Below are 19,784 nucleotides of genomic sequence, written 5' to 3'. Positions count from 1 at the left end.
TCTGAAACACCACCCACCTTCAAATCTTTGAGTTAGATCTTGCTCAGTTTCATCAAATGCTCCTGCTCAGACAATACTGAAAAATCCGTCAAGTAATCCAGAGCATCCTTCATTCATGCATGCTCACTGAAATGAGGGCATCATTCATTATATATCTATTTAAAATAAAAACTGAGTTTCAATGTGTTTCTAATGTCTAATTCATGAGCTGTATTTAAGTTTAACTAGCTGTACTTAAAAAGGAATTAATTTTTTTAATAAACTTGTTGTTGTTGTTGTTGTTTTAATGGCTGCAACCGCAGTTTATGGAAGTTCCCCAGGCCAGGCATTGAACTCCGACCATAGCTGCTACCAATGCCACAGCGGCAGCAATGCCAGATCCTTAACCCACTCACAGGGCCAGGGATCCAACCCACGCCTCCAAAGCAACCTGAGCCGCTACAGTCGGATTCTTTTCTTTTGGCTTTCCAAGGCATATGGAGTTCTGGGCTAGAGATCAGATCTGAGCCACAATTGTGGCCTATGGAGTAGCTGAGGCAATGTGGGATCCTTTAACCCATTGTGCCTGGCTGGGGCTCGAACGTGCCTCCTGGTGCTAAAGAGACTGCCGCCAATCCCATTGTGCCACAGTGGGAACTCCTAAAACAAACTTTTTTAAAATCTAAAACTAAAAGAAACACCTGGGCAAAATGTCAACATTTTTGGCTCTGGTGCATGTTTTGTGACCTGTAGTTCATGATCCTCTGTTTCATTTTCTCCATCTGAAATCCAGAGTGTTAATATTGTTTGCCATTTCCAGGATAGTACACTGAGAGGCCATATGTGAAAGCAAGCTGAAGACTGTGAGGGGTTAACACAGATACGAGAGCGCCCTTGGGGAAATGCTGGTTTTCTTTTTTTCCATCTTAAAGAGGCTTCTCACAGTAAGGAATTGGACTCTTTTTTTCAGTGTGAGAATTAATTCTTTCTGCGCAGGTTTTTCAGCTTTCACCATTAGCAGGTTTGCTTGTTGTTGTTTTGTTTTCATTTACTCTTCTATTCAAAACCATGTCCAAGCAGCGCCTTCCTTTACAACAGTGATCTAAAAGCTGGAACAGAATTTACCCAATTTATTCCAGTAATGGTTACTAAGGCACAAAGTGTGAAATAAAAGTTAGTTGAGTGTATTTCTGTTATGTCCTCTGAATGTTTAAGGTGCAATTAACTGATTGCTTCTGGTATACCTCGGTCACCATGGGTTTAAAATGCTGGCTGCATTGATGAGGGTGCCCCACATACACCCTCCCCCATCCTCCTCCTCTCGTAAGTGGGAAACAAAACCTGCTCTTATTTTCCCTGGACGCTGGGTGTCAGTAATTTGACCCAGAGACTTGGGGGAAGGAAGGAGGAAGGGACTGCAGATGCAGGGACACAATTTAAACGAAAGAGCTGACAGGACATCATTGATGGAGGGGGCACTGTAGTTCTGGAAGGGGGAGTTGTCCTGGGCAAGAGACCGTAGAGGAGGCTGTAGAGAACGGCTCTGCATCCCCACTTCCTTCCCTCCCCATCCCCCTCCCTCCCTCCCCCTCCCTCTCTCTTTCTCTCCTCCCTCCCACCCGCTCCCTCCCTCTTCTGTCTCCCTCTCTTTCTCTCCCTCCCCTCCTTCTCTCGCTCTCTCTTGCATGCCTGTCTCTTTTGTTCCTGCCCGTCTGAGTCTCCCTCCCAGCTGTGGGAGTCCTTGGGGCAAGAAGAAACAAGTTGCCTAGTTGTGGGCTGAGGCTATTTGGGTGTCTTCTTGGGAAGGGTGGTGCTGGGTGGGAGGAGGGCAGAGGGATCATGGGTCTCTTTCCTGAACTTTAGTTGCCACCTGCAGACTTTCTTTGAGTGGAATCTGGACCCTGTTAAGGACTAGGACTTGAGACTTGCCATCAGCCCTCCCACTGCTCTGGGCATGCCCCAGCTGAATGCTTGGCAGCCAGGCTCTGGGCCCATGGCACACTGCCCACCCTTGCCGTTCCCTTCTTTGCTGTAAGGGCTGTGTATTGGGAGTCAAGTCACTGAGCAACCAGGTGCCTTCAGAGAAGCCCCAGGCTCTCGTTACTGTTCACAACAGCCAAAGCAGCAGAGAAATGAGGACGTCACTTCCAGGGACCCATCCCAACATTCCTGTCACCCCTAAGAACTAGTCAAGCTCCCTCCAAAGAGGCTAACCTGGAATATCCCATGGACAAGTAGATACCACCTCAATTCTGCTCAGGTGGAAGCTGGTAGCTCCTCCCTGTTAAACGTGCATCTCAATTACTTTTCTCCAAGTGAGTTTTGCAACAATAAAGCTGTAACAGTGAACAGGTGGGACAGGAATAACCGTGCTCCTTCTCTTGCTTCTGTTGCTGCTACTGGCTCAGGGGCAGGAGATAAGGCAGGTGAGAACTGCTTTCCTTTTACCAGGAAAGATTCTAAGGGAGTGCTGAGTCCTGCCTGGGGTTTTGTGGTTTTGGGCACTAGTACTAGAGTTAAAGTATTTTCTCTAACTGCTTCTCCTCTAGGCCATAAGTGCTCTTTATGTTGTTTTTCGTCTTTTTTTTTTTTTTTTTAACCTTCAACCTCCCCTCAGGAGTTGCTGCACCTTCAAATTGGGACATCCCTCCTCATTTGCAAACCTCAGCTGTGTCTGGGGGCAGAGAGCAGTGGAGCTGCCAGGAAACGAAAGAAAGGCTTCCAAGTTGGAGCACTACATTAGACCTAGGGAAACTGGGGGCACATCTATCTGGGAGGTGACGGATACCAGGAGGCTCCCTGACCAAAGGACATTGAAGATCAAAGCTGACGTTTTCTTTTCTAGGTAAGTTTTTCATGGTTCGGCGCCTTAGGCACGTCTGAAAACAGGTATGATTTGGCTCAGCATTTCCTTATTTGAAGGACTTGTGGATTCGCGTCTATGGATGGGGGTGTGGAGGAGGGGAACATCCAATTGGAAATCCAGTCATATGGATCTCACAGCCATGTGGGCTGGGATGGGGATGGTCCATCAGGCATTTGGAATAGGCTTGGTTTTGGAATGCAGTGGATCTGATTGCTTCTTGGCAGCTTCCCTTTCCCAATTATGTTTGGCTTAGTCTAGTAGTCAAATTACTTTGCAATCTCAAAGCTGATCCAGGACGCAAACAGAGGGGACAGAGAAGATACTGTCTAAAAAGTAGACTGGGGGATGGGGGAGGGAGGGTTATGGGTGGATTTTGGAAATGTTCACTGAACAATCCACAACTCAGCCCAAAGAAAATGACTGCAAACCATACCTTAGCCCTTTATTAACCCCCCAAACTGAATGTCGCATGCTTTTTTTTAGAATACTGGTCAATTAAGATTATTGTGCCCCTTTTTACTATTTTCTTCCTGAATATAGCACAAGAAGACATAGGACAGGTATTTTTGAAGCGATTTTGTTTAAAACTATAGGATTTCTGATAATAAGTATATGTTCCTGTTCAAAGATTGAGAAGCCTTCTTAAAACCTAGACCCAGTACTCTGCCTTACATCGGTAAACAAAATGCCTTGATAATTTTCCTTTTGATCTGAATGGAGTAATTCCAAGAGAGCGAAGCTAAATTTTTCCTTTTTATAATTCAGGAGGGAAGTGTTTGCACATAGTGTGATACTTTAAACAAGCAATCAGGAAGAAGGGTAAAGCTACTCAAGAGAATGGACTGGTTTTACTAATTTTGCTTCATAGAATTCATTATTCCCCTGAAAGTATATTCGTGAATTATTAAGTAACTCAGCCACTTATTAAATCAAGTTAGGAAATAACTCCAACAACTTTTAAAAGTTGAAGGGAATTAGGTAGCAAGTGTAAGGCATAGAGCGTGTATGTATTCAAACCCGATGGTTCATACACTGCAAATAAAGTCCGATTAACCTATACTTTACCAAGTGGAAATTGAATTTTATGATTTAAAGGCTGGTATATAAAAGAATAATAATATTTTAAGCCTTTATGGTGTAATGTCTGGAAAACTTATTCCTGTCCTCTCCTTTCAATGATGAAATGTCGGATGGTGAGGTCAACTAACAACCAATCATCTTGAGATTTAGCTGCTATTTTAATACAGTACATTTTAGTAAATTGAAGTTATTGCCTGGAAAATTATTCAGCCATAGGTTCTCCATGAGATAGTCCTGTATCGTGGTCAAGATTTCTATTCCTCTTCTTTCAAGCTAGCTTCTTTACCTCTGAAGCTCAAGTTCATCTGTAAAATGGAAGAGATGGTATGGATCTCAGGGTTTTGTGAAGGACTAAATAAGGTTATCCAACAGAAAGCATCAGTAGAACAGTTAAAACATAAAAAATGCTAAAGGCAAGCCTTGTGTACCTACACACGCCCATACAATTTGCATGTTTCTTGCATTTTGATCATTTTTTAAATACTAACACCTAAAAGCAGGAGGTCAAACACAGAGAATCCTGATATAGGAAAGCAGGTCTGATGACTTACCTAAGAAAGAGAAGATAGAAAGTAATAGATACTGGTATTTGAAAACATGAGACCACTCTGTCTTGTCTTCCATTAAAAAATACTCAAGGGAATTCCCATTGTGGCGCAGTGGAAATGAATCTCACTAACATCCATGAGGAGGCGGATTTGATCCTTAGCCTCACTCAATGAGTTAAGGATCAGGAGTTGTTGTGAGCTGTGGTGTAGGTCGCAGATGCTGCTTAGATCCCACATTGCTGTGGCTGTGGTGTAGGCTGACAGCTGTAGCTCTGATTGCATCTCCAGCCTGGGAACTTCCATATGCTGCAGGTATGGCCCTAAAAAAGCAAGAAAAAAAATTTTAAAACGACAGCCTTTTCTTTGAGAGGGTGATACTCTAATAGATGAATCAGACTTCTCAGGTCTATATTATTAATTTCCATGAATTTTAATTTTATAAATAGTAACTATGAAGGCTATTCAAAACCTGTGATTCAAATTAGTTGTAATTAGCACTTGAAGCATTTTTGCCCTCTCTTGAATTAGAACTAGAAGTTGTTCACTTTATATGTGTGCACTGGAAAGACAAATCCAGGTTTTGGGGGGAACTCTCCCACTGGCCAGCAGTATGTGCTCAGAAAATCACACTGAGCATCTCTGAGTTTCCATTTCTCTTACATAGCAAGTGAGGCCACTGAAGCCAGTGATATTGAAAGTTGTTTCTTTCTGGCTCTGAGAGTCCTAGTTCTAAGTTTCCAAGAACAGTGTATAAAATAACTTTCGGAACTACTTTCTTGATTTTCCAAACCACCTGGCAAAGTTTGAGTTTATAACATTTTATTTTTATTTTTATTTTTATTTTTTTGTCTTTTTTGTCTTTTTTTTAGGGCCACACCCACAGCATATGGAGGTTCCCAGGCTAGGGGTCCAATTGGGGCCACAGCTGCTGACCTACAACATTTTAAAGACAAAAATCACACCTATGGCTAAATAAAATAATCTCTAAAACAATTTAGTTGTGTAAAAAAACAAACAAAAAGTCCCAAACAAACCTCCAAAAGCTTGAAAGGGAAAAATGCAGTAAGTTAAACAGGAAGGAAACCACAACAACAACACACACACATCAAGTGATGGGATGAAACTAAAAGAAATCCATCCTATTAAATAGGAATCCCCTTCAACCCCAACCCAAGGTCTGTTTTTCAGGAGAGGTAAAACTACTTCCTCCCACTGAAATCAATCTGATATTTCATAAACTAAATTATAATTGGGAATGACAAGAGGCAAAGTAAGTGTAAAATAAACATTTTCATTTTATAGGACTTCTTTAATTCAGCAAAAAAGGACAAAAAGTCCCACTAAGGAAAAAAATATATAGATATATATAGCTAAGAACATCACATTTTTCTTTTCTTTAGAAACTCAACTAAATGATTATTATGCTTCAACAGAGCTCAATTTTAAAAAGTCAAATCGAAAAACAGAGTTCAACAAATTACACTCGTGTACAAACCTATACATTTTCAGAAAGAATTTGTTTTCAAATACTGATGATCCTTAATGGGTGTTTTTCCCCCTTTTTAATTTTCATCCCATTTGCCCCAATACAGCTTTAAATAAATTAAGAAAAGTTAAAGAGGGGAACTGTTTTCCCATTATGCCCTGCTCTTGTTTGGATGACCATTCACATTAGTCATCAAGTTGAGAAAGGGGTTGTGAAGCCTAGAAATAACCTACCAAGTTCCTTCATAGATACCCAAACAATTTAACTTCAGCAACACACAGGTCTTTCCAGTTCTTCCACATCCTCCCCGGTGCCTCTGGCAGCCTCCAGCAGCCACCCTCCTCTCCTCAGAACATCCACTTGGCGAGGATGCCTGGAGGAAAGAGTCCAGGGTTCCCCTGCTACATGGGAAAGCACTTTCCCTCTTGAGTTCAAATCTGCTAGTAGATGAAGGAACAAAAGATAAAAAAGAGAGACACAGAAAGCTTAAAAAGTCAGGTTGGGGTGTAATTAGTGTTTGTTGAGTACAGATACATGTATAGGTGTGATCGCTAAGTGGGCTTGGTGTGGTGCCATCATTAAGCACAGAACAGCATTTATTGTGGTAGAAGACGTGCTCTTCAAACAACATATCCATTAAGAATCAATGTAATACTGGGAACTATGTCTAGTCACTTATGATGGAGTGCAAAAATAGAATGTGTACATGTATGTTGTAACTGGGTCACCATGCTGTACAGTAGAAAAAAAAAATTGTACTGGAGAAATAACAAAAAAAAAAAAAGAATCAATATATGAAGTTTCAAGTTTTATAAAAATCCTTTCAACCAAAACATTCTCGAGTTCATTAATGAACACCTTATTGATAATGAGTTGAGTTTAGACTATACACCAAAACACATGGACATTTGATGATAAAAATAAACACAAGGGATTTTTTTTTAATTTTCTTACTTCCTTGGAGAACTTAAGGTGGTACCATCTATATTCTGATATACCTTGGGTAATTGCAGTAGATTTTTCATTGAACAGTGGTGGTTCCAGTTAATCTGGGGTAACACCACTAGATCCTTAAATAGCATGGTACACATAAGGACAAAAAGTATAAATGTAATTATTGTTTAATCTAACTCAGAGGTTGGCAAATATTTTCTGTAAAAGGGCAGATAGTATATTTTTCAGCTTTGCAGGCTCTACGCATTCTCTGTCACATTTTCTTGTTTTATTTTTTCAAACTTTCTAAAAATGTAAAAACTATTCTTATCTCATGGGCCGTATAAAAACAGGCTATAGGCCATATCTAGTCCACAGGCAGTAGTTCGCCTATCCTTTATCAAGCTATATAAGTCCTGCTTTTACTACAGTAGATACAATCTTAAATACAAAATAGTTCTCATTTTCCTCATATGTAAAACTAAAGTTATCATTGAAATATATATTAAATATCTTCTATGCCCACTTAACCAGAAAAGATCACCATGAAGTTCCAGACCTCAAAAAAAGGAGAGATAACTGTGAAAGCAAACAAAAAATAAGAAAGGCTGGGCTCAAGTGCTATTGATAGTTGTCCAAGAGGCTCCAAGATACCTCTTTAAAAAGATATCTATATGAATAATTCTTAAAGGATGTGACCAATGCTGCTGAATGCATATTGACTCCATCTTATTTTCCTTCCTCACCAAAACTACAATGATTTCTGCAGAGCAGGCATGTAACCAGTAAACAGCTATATTTGCTAGCTTACCTTGTAGCTAAGGTTAGAGTATATGATATAATTCTGGCCAATGAAATATATTTGTAAGTTGCTGGATGGGGAAGTGCTTAAAATTATGAAGATTTAGCTGTCACATGATGTCTTCCCTTTTCCTTTCTTCCTCCCTGGGATGTTGATATGGTGTTGGTAATGGAGCAGTCATTTTGCAAACATGAGGCAACAAATAGAAAAATACAATCTACAAGTAGCCTGGGCTCCCCAGGTTCTGTAAAAATCACATTAGCAGTACTGGACAGTCCTATTAGGACTTCTTTTTACACAAGAAAAATAAACTCCTTGCTTATTTAAGCCTCTATTTGCCCAATCATCTGGATACAGATAGGTGGCTTATGAGAAGAAAAGTTTGTGAAAGATCATTTCAAGCAATAGTAAAATGAACCAAGGAACGGAGATTTGAAAGTATGGAGTTTGAACTACAGAAAATATTTGGTTTGGCCGGCACTTGTGTACTTGGGCATCAGTTAAAATAGCACAGGTAGGATTGTTACACTTTCAATTTGTGGAGTATTTTTTTCTCCCTTAAAAAAATTCCAGAGCTTTGATGCAAACATCATTATAAAAGTGCATGTATCATTAGTTCTGAACTTATTATCTAAAATTGCTATAAGAAAAACAAGGAATTCTTTTCATCTGGATCCTGACTCAGCGTGCTTATCTTGTTTACTTTTAGTTACTGTGTTTCTGTTTAGAGCACATGAAATACTCTCATCAGAGCAAAGGTCCCAGCATTGATAGATTAAACTCAAATGAATAGCAGAAGCCAGAGTCCATTTGAATTGTCATTTTCAGAGCCGATCTGCTGGAGATTTCTTTTAACACTGATTTGTCATAGCAGGTAACGGACAAGATTTAACCCCAACGACAAGAAACATGCACTGTGCCATCCAAAATGCAGAAGCACTGGATGGGGCTCATCTGATGCAAGTCCTCTGGCAGGATGGCACAAAGTCTCTCTTCCCTGCTGTGTGGCTGAGGGACAACTGTCAGTGTCCTGACTGCTACCTGGATTCTGCAAAAGCACGGAAACTTCTCCTCGAAGCTCTTGATGTGAACATTGGCATCAAAGGCTTGACATTTGACAGAAAAAAGGTAATTATCACTAAATTATCTCTCCCTTCTCTCCCAACTTAAATAAAGGACTAGTCTCCAATAATTTAAGTAGTGAATTATATTTTATTTAATCATATAAAAGAGTTCCCTGGTGGCACAGCGGGTTAAGGAGACAATGTTGTCACTGTTGTGGTGTGGGTCACTGCTGTGGTGTCGGTTCAATCCGTGGCAGGCACAGCCAAAAAAATCTTATATATAATTTTGTGTGTACGTGTGTGTGTGTGTACATATATATATATATAAATAATGTATTGCCATGCTTGCACTGTGCTTGGTGCTAGGTCAGCATACTCACTAAATGGAAGCTTCTACTATTATTATTACTACTGTTATTGTTAATAAAATGTACAGTGCGGCTCATTATTCCATTAGTAGGCGCAGCCTTAAAGACAATCAAACTATTTCTATAATAAAAGGAATGGCTCTGGGCCTCAGTTTACTCATCTTTAAAGTAAGAGTACTAACAAAATTTGTCCCTAGAGATAATGTGAGGATTCACTGAGAGATTACAGCTAAAAATGTTTACTGTAGTTCCTGGCATACACCCTGCACCAAAAAAAACTTACATGGATTAAGATTTTTAGTCTAATAAGTGAATAGATGGGCAAGGTGTTTTCCAGATCTCCTGAAAATATAGCTCTTTTTTTTGTTTCCCCACTGTACAGCAAGGGGATCAAGTTATCCTTACATGTATACATTTTTTTCCCCACCCTTTGTTCTGTTGCAATATAAGTATCTAGACATAGTTCTCGATGCTACTCAGCAGGATCTCTATGATAACTACTCTATGTAAATCCATTCCAAGTTGTATCTGATAACCCCAAGCTCCCAATCTCTCCCACTCCCTCCCTCTCCCATCAGGCAGCCACAGGTCTATTTTCCAAGTCCATGATTTTCTTTTCTGGGGAGATGTTCATTTGTGCTGGATATTAGATTCCAGTTATAAGTGATATCCGATGGTATTTGTCTTGGTCTTTCTGACTCATCTCACTCAGTATGAGATTCTCTAGTTCCATCCATGTTGCTGCAAATGGCATTATGTCATTCTTTTTTATGGCTGAGTAGTATTCCATTGTGTATATATACCACCTCTTCTGAATCCAATCATCTCTTGATGGACATTTGGGTTGTTTCCATGTCCTGGCTATTGTGAATAGTGCTGCAATGAACATGAGGGTGCATGTGTCTCTTTTAAGTAGAGTTTTGTCCAGATATATGCTCAGGAGTGGGATTTCGGGGTCATATGGAAGTTCTATGTATAGCTTTCTAAGGTATCTCCAAACTGTTCTCCATAGTGTCTGTACCACTTTACAATCCCACCAACAGTGCAGGAGGGTTCCCTTTTCTCCACAGCCCCTCCAGCACTTGTTATTTGTGGACTTATGAATGATGGCCATTCTGACTGGTGTGAGGTGGTATCTCATGGTAGTTTTGATTTGCATTTCTCTTATAATCAGCGATGTTGAGCATTTTTTCATGTGCTTGTTGGCCATCTGTATATCTTCCTTGGAGAACAGTCTATTCAGATCTTTTGCCCATTTTTCCATTGGGTGGTTGGCTTTTTTGCTGTTGAGTTGTATAAGTTGCTTATATATTCTAGAGATTAAGCCCTTGTCCATTGCATCATTTGAAACTCTTTTCTCCCATTCTGTAAGTTGTCTTTTTGTTTTCTTTTGGGTTTCCTTTGCTGTGCAAAAGCTTTTCAGTTTGATTAGGTCCCATGGGTTTATTTTTGCTCTTATTTCTATTGCTTTGGGTGACTGACCTGAGAAAATCTGAAAATATAGCTCTTAATGCCGCAAACTAGATGCGGCCTCCACTCAGTTCCTATCTTCCCAATTTGCTAGAGTAGTTATCAGAAAAGTGAGTGTGACCAGTGAGGTCCTTCTCTCCCACCTTCATCTTGATTCAAGGACTCTATTCCCAGGGTTCACTGCTTGCTAGCTATGGGCCTCTAGAAATGTTATTTACTCTTACCTTCCTCACCTAAAAAAATGTGAATTTGAATTGTATCTTCTCCCTTGAGTTTCTGAGGACTCAGTGGGTTATGTTTACCATACTCATTGTACAGGGTACACTCAAAACAGTGTTCTTACTATTATTATCTGCCTCATCATCATCATTGCTATCATCCTTACTGTTTCTGATACTCTTGGCAGGAATCTTTAAGTCATCCCAGGAAGTGTGGGGACCACAGGTTTTAAGAATATTAGACAAGAACTTCAGACCTAGCCAGGTTTTCTTTCTTATGTGGTAGTTAAGGGGCCTCAGACCTCATGTGTATCTGTTTGACTTTCAGTTTCCTTGCTTTCCAAAATCTTATTCTATGCCTATGAGTACATCAGATTTAAAAGGGCGGGAGTTTTGAGGGCTAATTAGATTCCATGATTACCTTAAATAATGTTCAGAAGCAGAGCAAGAGCAAAGAACCAAAGTATGCAAAAGCATAATACACATATGCATGTTATTTGCTTTCTGTGTTATAAGGTTCATATCACATGGCCAAATGACCATTATAGTGAATTTGAAGCTGATTGGCTGAAGAAAAGATGCTTTTCACAGGAGGCCAGAGAAAAACTCCAAAGACAATTGTTTTTGCCAGGTAACCTTTCTGTGTTTTTCAATGTCTTTTAAAACATGTATAGTAAAAAATTTGCTCGGAAGCAAATTCCATTCCTTGTGCTTTGGTTAAAATGTTATTGTAATTTATGTAGAATGTTTAATGATTTACCAACACATATTATGTGGGTAGAAGTGCAAAGAAACCTATAACAGTTCTAGACTTTCTAAAAAGACATAAAAGAAAGGCAGCAAATTTGAATCTTTGTCATCAAATAGGAAAACTGGCACACCACAGACACTCTGTAAGTGTTCACTGTAAAAGGGCAGCAAGAACCATGGGCAGACTTGCCCTTCTTAACAATGTTATCTAAGGCCAGAACAACACAAAATCAACATGGCAGAAATTCCTAACCTGGTATCCATAGATAAAATTATGTGATCCATGAATTCCATGAAATGATACACACAGTCTTAAGTGTGCAAATGAGTGTGTGTGCCACACAGGCTTGCACACAGCAGATTGGCTTGGGAAGAATCTATATTAGTCTCCAGGGAATCTGTGACCACAGAAACATTCAGAAAAATCTCCAATAGATGGATTTGGTTGAAAAAGAAGACTTTACTCTTGACCTGAGAGAAAAAATAAGTACTTAATACAGGTGGAAATTTTTTTTTTCAAAGAGGACTTTTTGGAGATAGACAATGGTACAGTTCAAACAGAGGTACTGGGGAGAAGTGGAATATGTTAATGCTATTCTGTCTGTATATTTTGAAGATTTGTGTCTTAAGATGATGTGGGTCAAAGGCAAATTCTGCAAACACACTTACTAGAAACTTGACTTCTACAAACACACTAACAAGGCAAGTTTCTCTGAACTTTTCCATGCTTAACCAGACATATTGGACCACTGTCCCTTTGGGCAACTGATCATCCTTATAGAATTTTGTAACATACCTCTTCTGGGAACTCTGGGTCATAGACCAAGAGAAAGGTTTTACCTGACTCTGTTCAAATCCGAAGTTCTCAAACATGTATGGTAACTCTCATTGGTTTTCAATGCTAGACTTGCAACAGTTCATTGGGTGCGGAGATGTTATTCATTGGCCAACTTGAACCCCACACCTTCACCTTGGCCCATGGTTTTCAATAGGGTGTGATGTGGTCCTCTTCCTATTCAAGGATAGACCAGTCTTGTAAAGACCTAGCTTCTCCAGTCTCTTAATCTCACATTCTGACAACTGACCAAGTTTTGCTCGAGTGCTTTCTGTCTAAACCACCAGGATCCATTTTCCTCTTTATCTAATCCAGCAAGCTGGTAGAATCCAGATGGGTATCTGGGGAAAGATGTTTTTCCTGCCTTCGTCTAGTAAGTGTGTTGTTAGAGTCCTCAGTTGCATAACTGAGTCCAACTGTCTGGGTCAAATAGCAGTATCACAAGTGTATTATTATTTTTTTATTTTAGATTTCTTCTGGTACTCAAAATATTTTTCCTTAACTCTGCCCTAATTTTATAATCCCATTGGATTTTACTTTAATTTCCTTTCAGTTCTTCTTTTGATTATTTCAGGGAAAAAAAGCCAACTTTTTTATTACTACAGCTTAAGCTTTTAAGCATTGTAAAAATATATGACCACCCCTTCCATTAATATTTCTTGAAGAGGGCAGTTTTATAGCTTACATTTCTCAGTACTATCAGGCAGTAGCAGAATAGAAATGATACTACATTCAGTTAAACAGTGGAAAAAACTGGTAACACTGCAATCATGAATAATATATGGAGAACTAGCTGCTATTTAGACAATGGAAAATATTTTACTGGTTTAAAACAAGATCAAATTTTTAAAATATATTCTCAAGCTGTGTAGTTGGTAGGTTAAAGGAGAAATTAATGGACCATTTTTGAAATATTGCTTCTATGGCTTTTTGCCTGTAGAATTTGACACTTTATTTTCCTGCCATTGCGTATTTTCAAACATGCATACTCCAGAACAAGTAAACAAACTCAGTTACACTTGTGAAAGAATTTTGTTTTTAGCCCTCAGTGGCAATGTTTTCCTTTCTGCTCTTTCCTTAGAGTGAGGCAAGACTTTTAAAATAGGGCAATCATTTTTCTTGATCATCCCTTGGCACTGAATGTTGAACCCAAAAGTGAAAAGACCATTAGCCAGAAAAAAACTCTTGTCATGAGACAGTCACAGCTGGAAAGAAGACGTAGATAACAATCATTTCCTCAAAAATTTCTGTTCTGTTGCACATACACCAGGCACTTCTTTTGTGCGGGAAACTGTAAGGAAATATCAAGTTTAAAAAAGATGTGGGAGTGGCTCAGCAGAAACGAATCTGACTAGTATCCATGAGGACACAGGTTCAATCCCTGGCCTTTCTCAGTGGGTTAAGGATCCGGCGTCACCATGAGCTTTGGTCTAGGTCACAGACTCAGCTTGGATCTGGCATTGCTACTGCTGTGGCAGTGGTATAGGCCAGTGGCTACAGCTCCAATTCGACCGCTAATTCAACCCCTAGCTTGGGAACCTCCATATGCTCTAAGTGCAGCCCTAAAAAGACCAAAAAAAAAAAAAAGACATGAATTCTGCCCTAGAAGATTTATGAAGTCAAGGAGGGGACACCAGCCATGGAAACAAATAAGTATAGTACACAATTTTAAGGACATGGAAGTGGGCATAGAAGTTTAATTATAATGCAAAAGGACTCTGAAGAGAAGAGGAAATGGGACTCAGGTAAGAGCTAATACCTGAGCTGGGTTTTGAAAGATGCATTTGTCAGACAAAGATAGGAAGTAAGGAAAACAACGGAGGAAAGAGCATGTAGATGAGATGAGATGTGTAAAAGAGCAGGATAGGTTTAGGAAACTGTAATTGGCTTAATATTGGTGAAGTTAAAATTATGTGGCAACTCTGAAAGAGTTATGCCTCCTGCTTTGTTTTTCTTCTTTAGAATTGCTGTGGCAATTCTGGGTCTTTTAGGATTCCATATAAGTTTTTAGATTATTTGTTCTAGTTCTGTGAAAATTGTCATGGGTAATTTGATAGGGATTACGTTAAATCTATAGATTGATTTGGGTAGTATGACCGTTTAACAATACCAAAGCTTCCGATCCGGGAGTATGATATATCTTTCCATTTCTTTGAATCTTCTTTAATTTACTTGATTAATGTTTTGTAGTTCTCAGTGTATAACTCTTTCACCTCCGTGGTCAGGTTTATTCCTAGGTATTTAAGTTTTGGGGGTGTGATTTTAAAACAGTTTTTAAATGTTCCTTTTCTAATATTTCATTGTTAGTATACAGAAATGTAATTGATTTCTGAATGTTAATCTTGTATCCTAATACTTTCCTGAATTCTTGATCAGATCAAATATTTATTGTGTGGGATCTTTAGGGTTTTCTACATACAGCATCATGTCAGCTGCATATAGTGACAATTTTACCTCTTCTCTTCCAGTTTGGATACCTTTTCTTTTTTAATTTACTTATTTTTTTAACTGATTTCTGTGGCTAGGACTCCTAATACTATGTTGAATAAAAGCAGTGGGTGAGAGCAGGCATCCTTGTCTTGTTCCAGATTTTAGCAGGAAGTATTATAGAATCTTTTTTGATTATTATATTGGCTGTGGGTTTGTCATAAATGGTTTTTATAATGTTGAGATATATTTCCTCTATACCCACTTTGGTAAGAGTTTTTTATTAGAATAGATATTGGATTTTTTTCGAATGATTTTTCTACATCTATTGAGATGATCACGTGGTTTTGTACTTTTCTTTTGTTAATGTGGTATATGATATTGGTTGATTCAAATATGTTGAGCTATCTTTGTGAACATGAAATGAATCCCACTTAGGAGTGGTGTATGATCTTTTTTATGTGTTGTTGGATTCAGTTGGCTAAAATTTTGTTGAGAATTTTTGTATGTATATTCATCAAAGATATTGGCCTGTACTTTTTTTTTTGGTAGTATCTTTTCTGGTTTGGGTATTAGGGTAATGGTGGCTTCATAGAATGTCTTTGGGTGTGTTCCTTCTTCAACCTTTTGGAAAAGTTTCAGAAGGATGGGTATAAGTATTACAAAGCTACAGTCATCAAGACAATGAAGTATTGGTACAAAAACAGATATATGAACCAAAACAGAAGAAAGAGCCCAGAAATAAAGCCAAACACTATGATCAATAAATTAATCTTTCCTAGCAGCACTTGCTGAAGAGGCTCTTAAAGACTTAAACATAAGACAAGACACCATAAAACATGACACCATAAAACTCCTACAAAAGAACATAAGTAAAATATTCTCTGACATAAAATGTACAGATGTTTTCTTAGGTCTCTCCCAAGGCAATAGAAGTAAATATAAAAATAAACAAATGGGACCTAATTAAACTTACAAGCTTTTGCACAGCAAAGGAAAACAAACAAAATGAAAAGATAACCTATAGAATGGGAAAAATAGTTGCAAGCAATGCAACCAAAAAGGACTTAATTTCCAAAATATGCAAACAAGTCATATAACTCAACAACAAAAAATAAACAACTCAATCAAAAAATGTGCAGGTAACCTAAATAGACATTTCTCCAAAAAAGACATATGAGTGGCTAGTATGCACAAGAAAGAATGCTCAACATTGCTAATTATTAGAGAAATGCCAATCAAAACTACCAGTAGGTACCACCTCATACCAATCAGAATGGCCATCATTAAAATGTCGACAAATAACAAAAGCTGGACAGGGTGTAGTGAAAAGGTTACCCTCCTTCACGGTTGGTGGCAATCTAAACTGGTACAATCACTTGGAAAATAGTATGGAGGTTCCTCAGAACACTAAATACAGAATTATATGATCTATCAGTCCCACTCCTGGGCATATATCCAGACAAGACTTGCACTCAAAAAGATGCATGTGGAGTTCCCATTGTGGCACAGTGGAAACAAACCTGACTTGTATCCATGAGGATACAGATTCAATCCCTGCCTTCACTAAGTGGGTTGGGGATCCAGCATTGCTGTGAGCTGTGGTGTAGGTCGCAAATGTGGCTTGGATATCATGTTGCTGTAGCTGTGGCATAGGCCAGCAGCTGTAGCTCCGATTCAACCCCTAGCCTGGGAACTTCCATATGCCCCAGGTGCAGCACCTATTTTCATAGCAGCACTGTTCACAATAGCCAAGACATGTAAGCAACGTAAATGTCCATCGATAGATGAATGGATTAAGATGTGATACATATATACAGTGGAATATGACTCAGCCATGAAAAAGAATGAAATAATGCCATTTGCAGCAAAATGGGTGCAACTAGAGATTCTCATACTAAGTGAAGTAAGTCAGAAAGAGAAATACATACCTTATGATATCACTTACATGTGGAATCTAAAATATGGTACCAATGAACCTACCTACAAAACAGAAATAGACTCATAGACAAAAAACAGACTTGTGGTTGCCAAGGAGGAGTGGCGGAGTGGGATGGACTGGGAGTTTGAGGTTAGTAGATGCAAAGTATTACATTTAGAAGGGATAAGCAATGAGATCCTACTGTACAGCACAGGAAACTATATCTAATCTCTTGAGATCGACCGTGTTGGAAGATAACTATTAAGAAAGGGAATGTGTATGTATGACTGGGTCACTTTGTTGTATAGTAGAAATTAGCACAACACTGTAAATCAACTACACTAAAATTTAAGACAATAAAAAATAAAATTATTAGGCAACAAAGAAGGAAGTAGCTTAAGTGCCCTGCTAAGAAACTCAGCCCTAATCCCTTAGGCAAGGAAGTTGGCTCAGCACAGAGCTCTGAATTTTCCCTTCCATTAGTTTTCTAGGCTGATCCTCTTCCTATAAGGTGAGAGAAATGAGTTTAAGTTCTTCATAAGTTGGAGAAGATTACTTTTTCAGGATGGATTTACATTTTCAGAGTTGTGTCTTTCTGATTTTTATTAAAGGCATGTAATTTCTCAAATGCCTACAAGTTTGTAAAGGTCTCTTTAGCTTCCTTTTTCTCTTGTTGCATTCTTTACTCCTCCAGAGCACCCCCATTTTGGCCACACACATGGCATGTGGAAGTTCCCAGTCCAGGGTTTGAACCCGTGTCACAGCAATGACAAGAGCCACCGTAGTGACAAAGCCAGGTCCTTAACCTCTAGACCACCAGGGAACTCCATAGCCCTTTGAATCTTGGTTTGTTCTTATCTTACTGAAGAGGCTGAAGAGATCAGATCTGTGTTGTAGAAGGGTCTTGGTCATGGTCGCCTGTGTTGGATGGATTCTGTGCAGAGTACCAAGGAGCAGAGTAACCATAGCATGGCCTAGAAATCATCCTGTAAGAGACATTAAGAATTAAAACTATAGAAGTAACAGAGAGGATAGGGGAGAATTTGCACTCAGGAAAAAACATATATTGACCTGGAGGACAAGAGTTTTTTGGCCTTGTTCTCTAATATCTATCAACTTAAAATCAGACTGTTGAAGCCCATCTTGAGAATGTTTCCAAATATGAAATTGAAGACTTTAATAAAATATTAGAAACATGAAGGTTTTTTAATGCAGGTGTATTTTAGCTTTTATGTGAAATTGATGTAAATATACACTCATTTTTTTGTGACTAACTTCAAGATGCAAAATTCCCAAAATAGAATTGATAGAACTAAAATAGGAAAAAAAATCAATACATAGTGTGATTTTATGTATAGGAACCTAAGTATTTATTCTTGTTAGTAACATTCAGTGTCAGCTTGTTTTCCTATCTCTCTCCTTGAATTGGTACTAAAATATTTTTATTTTATTCTCTGATATTAACAATATTTATTATTGAAAATAGAGATTTGAAGAAAATCTTAGTTCTGTGGAAGGAGTCTGCTCAATTTTCTCACTAATCCAGGGACTGAATACATTGCACATTCAGGAAAGAATATTTCCCCTCATTTTGACATGCCCCTCCTAAAGCAGAGAAAACTTCAGCTGCCTATTTTATCAGGTTACAACACTTCATCCTACAGCTCTGACTCCCTTTTTTTTTTCAAAAGAAACATGCCACAGAGAGAGTGAAAACTAACTTTAAAGGTCCTCTGTGCCTTGCACATGGTTAAAAAACAAACAAAAAAGCAAAACAACACAAACAAAGAAAATGGAGCTCCCCCTTTCCTGCAGAAGGTCATGCATTTCTTTGAAGGTGAAGATTTGTGTAATAGTGCAAAGAACAGATTGGTTTGGTACATAGACTATTTTTACAGAAATTTGTTTAAAAAAAAAGCAAAAATCACTATTTTTTTTAATTAACAAATGATATATACATCAAATATGCCTAACTCCCATATAATAGTTTCCCCATGTCTCTAAGCTTTGCCCCATTCTTCATGCATTCTTCAACCCCCGGAGGTGGGAATTTGCAGTGCAAGTCAGGGACTGAGTGAGGTATTTGTTTCACATATTACTTGGTAGTTATAAAAAGAACTAGGAGGTTGTTTTTCTTTTCAGTCTGGCATAAAATGTTCCAACTGTATTAGAACTGCCAGGTCAGAATGGCTTCAGAAGATCTCTATTAAAAGAGCTGCATCAGAGCAATGAAGCCACCACGTCACGGACCCAAATTAATCCCCTTCTCAAGAAAGACTTAATTAAAATTCTTTCTTTTTTTTTTTTTTTTCAAAAAATTTACTTCACTTTTTCTCTGTGCCATAGTGATGTCTTCCAAAGTGCTCTGTTCTTTTCTGAATTACACATCATTTGCTCTCCCACTCAATTTTTGCCTTGTACTTGGTAGATGTGGGCATAATATCTAAAGGGTCTAACATCCCTTCATGGGCTGGGGTCACTCTTGTCCTATCAGTGAGTCCACAATGGGAAATTCACAACCTGAGAAGTACCCTGCGGTGCTGTGTACTCAACAGATGCCCCAAATCTGGAGTTATTTCCAGCTGCCTAGTTTGGGTTCCACGTGTTAACTGTAGGTCAGATCTTCTTTCTTTTGCCTTTTCTTATCTCCATCCATACTTCTGTTGAGCAACCACTTCACATACTCAGATAAATCCTTGAAGATAAGTCTTACAACTGGGTATCCATTACAGAAATACTGAAAAAAAGGACCATGTGCTTCCTATGTCTATTACTTTTTAAATCTTTTAGGTAAAAAAATTCTTTTTTAAATCACCTTTTATTACTTAACAATTTCATAAAACAAAGGATCAATAGCATCAGCCAATGTTAGTGCAAAACAGGACTTTGAAAAGCTAGTGTCTTTAAAATGCTGATATCTTTAAAAGCCTTGAAAAAGTTTGAGGATGTTTTTGCGAACTTAAAGCAAGTCTATTTTAAGGAAAAAAAATACTACAGTCTATCCCTTTTCATATTTTTTCAGTGTGCCTACCACATC

General features: G+C 38.5%; 1 protein-coding gene across 3 annotated transcripts in view; it reads left to right on the top strand.

The window, feature by feature from the left end:
• The window catches only part of BBOX1 (gamma-butyrobetaine hydroxylase 1), a 68,049-nt gene continuing 50,287 nt past the window's right edge, over positions 2,023-19,784 (top strand). The window contains exons 1-4 of one of the 3 annotated variants that reach the window (XM_021083236.1): positions 2,023-2,405; positions 2,597-2,824; positions 8,566-8,822; positions 11,331-11,445. In XM_021083236.1, coding sequence (XP_020938895.1) covers positions 8,604-8,822; positions 11,331-11,445 — 334 coding nt within the window. In that variant the 5' untranslated portion in view covers positions 2,023-2,405; positions 2,597-2,824; positions 8,566-8,603. The remainder of the gene's footprint in view (positions 2,406-2,596; positions 2,825-8,565; positions 8,823-11,330; positions 11,446-19,784) is intronic. The other 2 variants (XM_021083235.1, XM_021083234.1) reach the window with 2 other exon arrangements.

Source organism: Sus scrofa, chromosome 2, assembly GCF_000003025.6.
Source record: "Sus scrofa isolate TJ Tabasco breed Duroc chromosome 2, Sscrofa11.1, whole genome shotgun sequence".
Lineage (NCBI taxonomy): Eukaryota > Metazoa > Chordata > Mammalia > Artiodactyla > Suidae > Sus > Sus scrofa.
The sequence above is the reverse complement of the archived record's forward strand: the minus strand, read 5'-3'. Positions and strand labels throughout refer to the sequence as shown.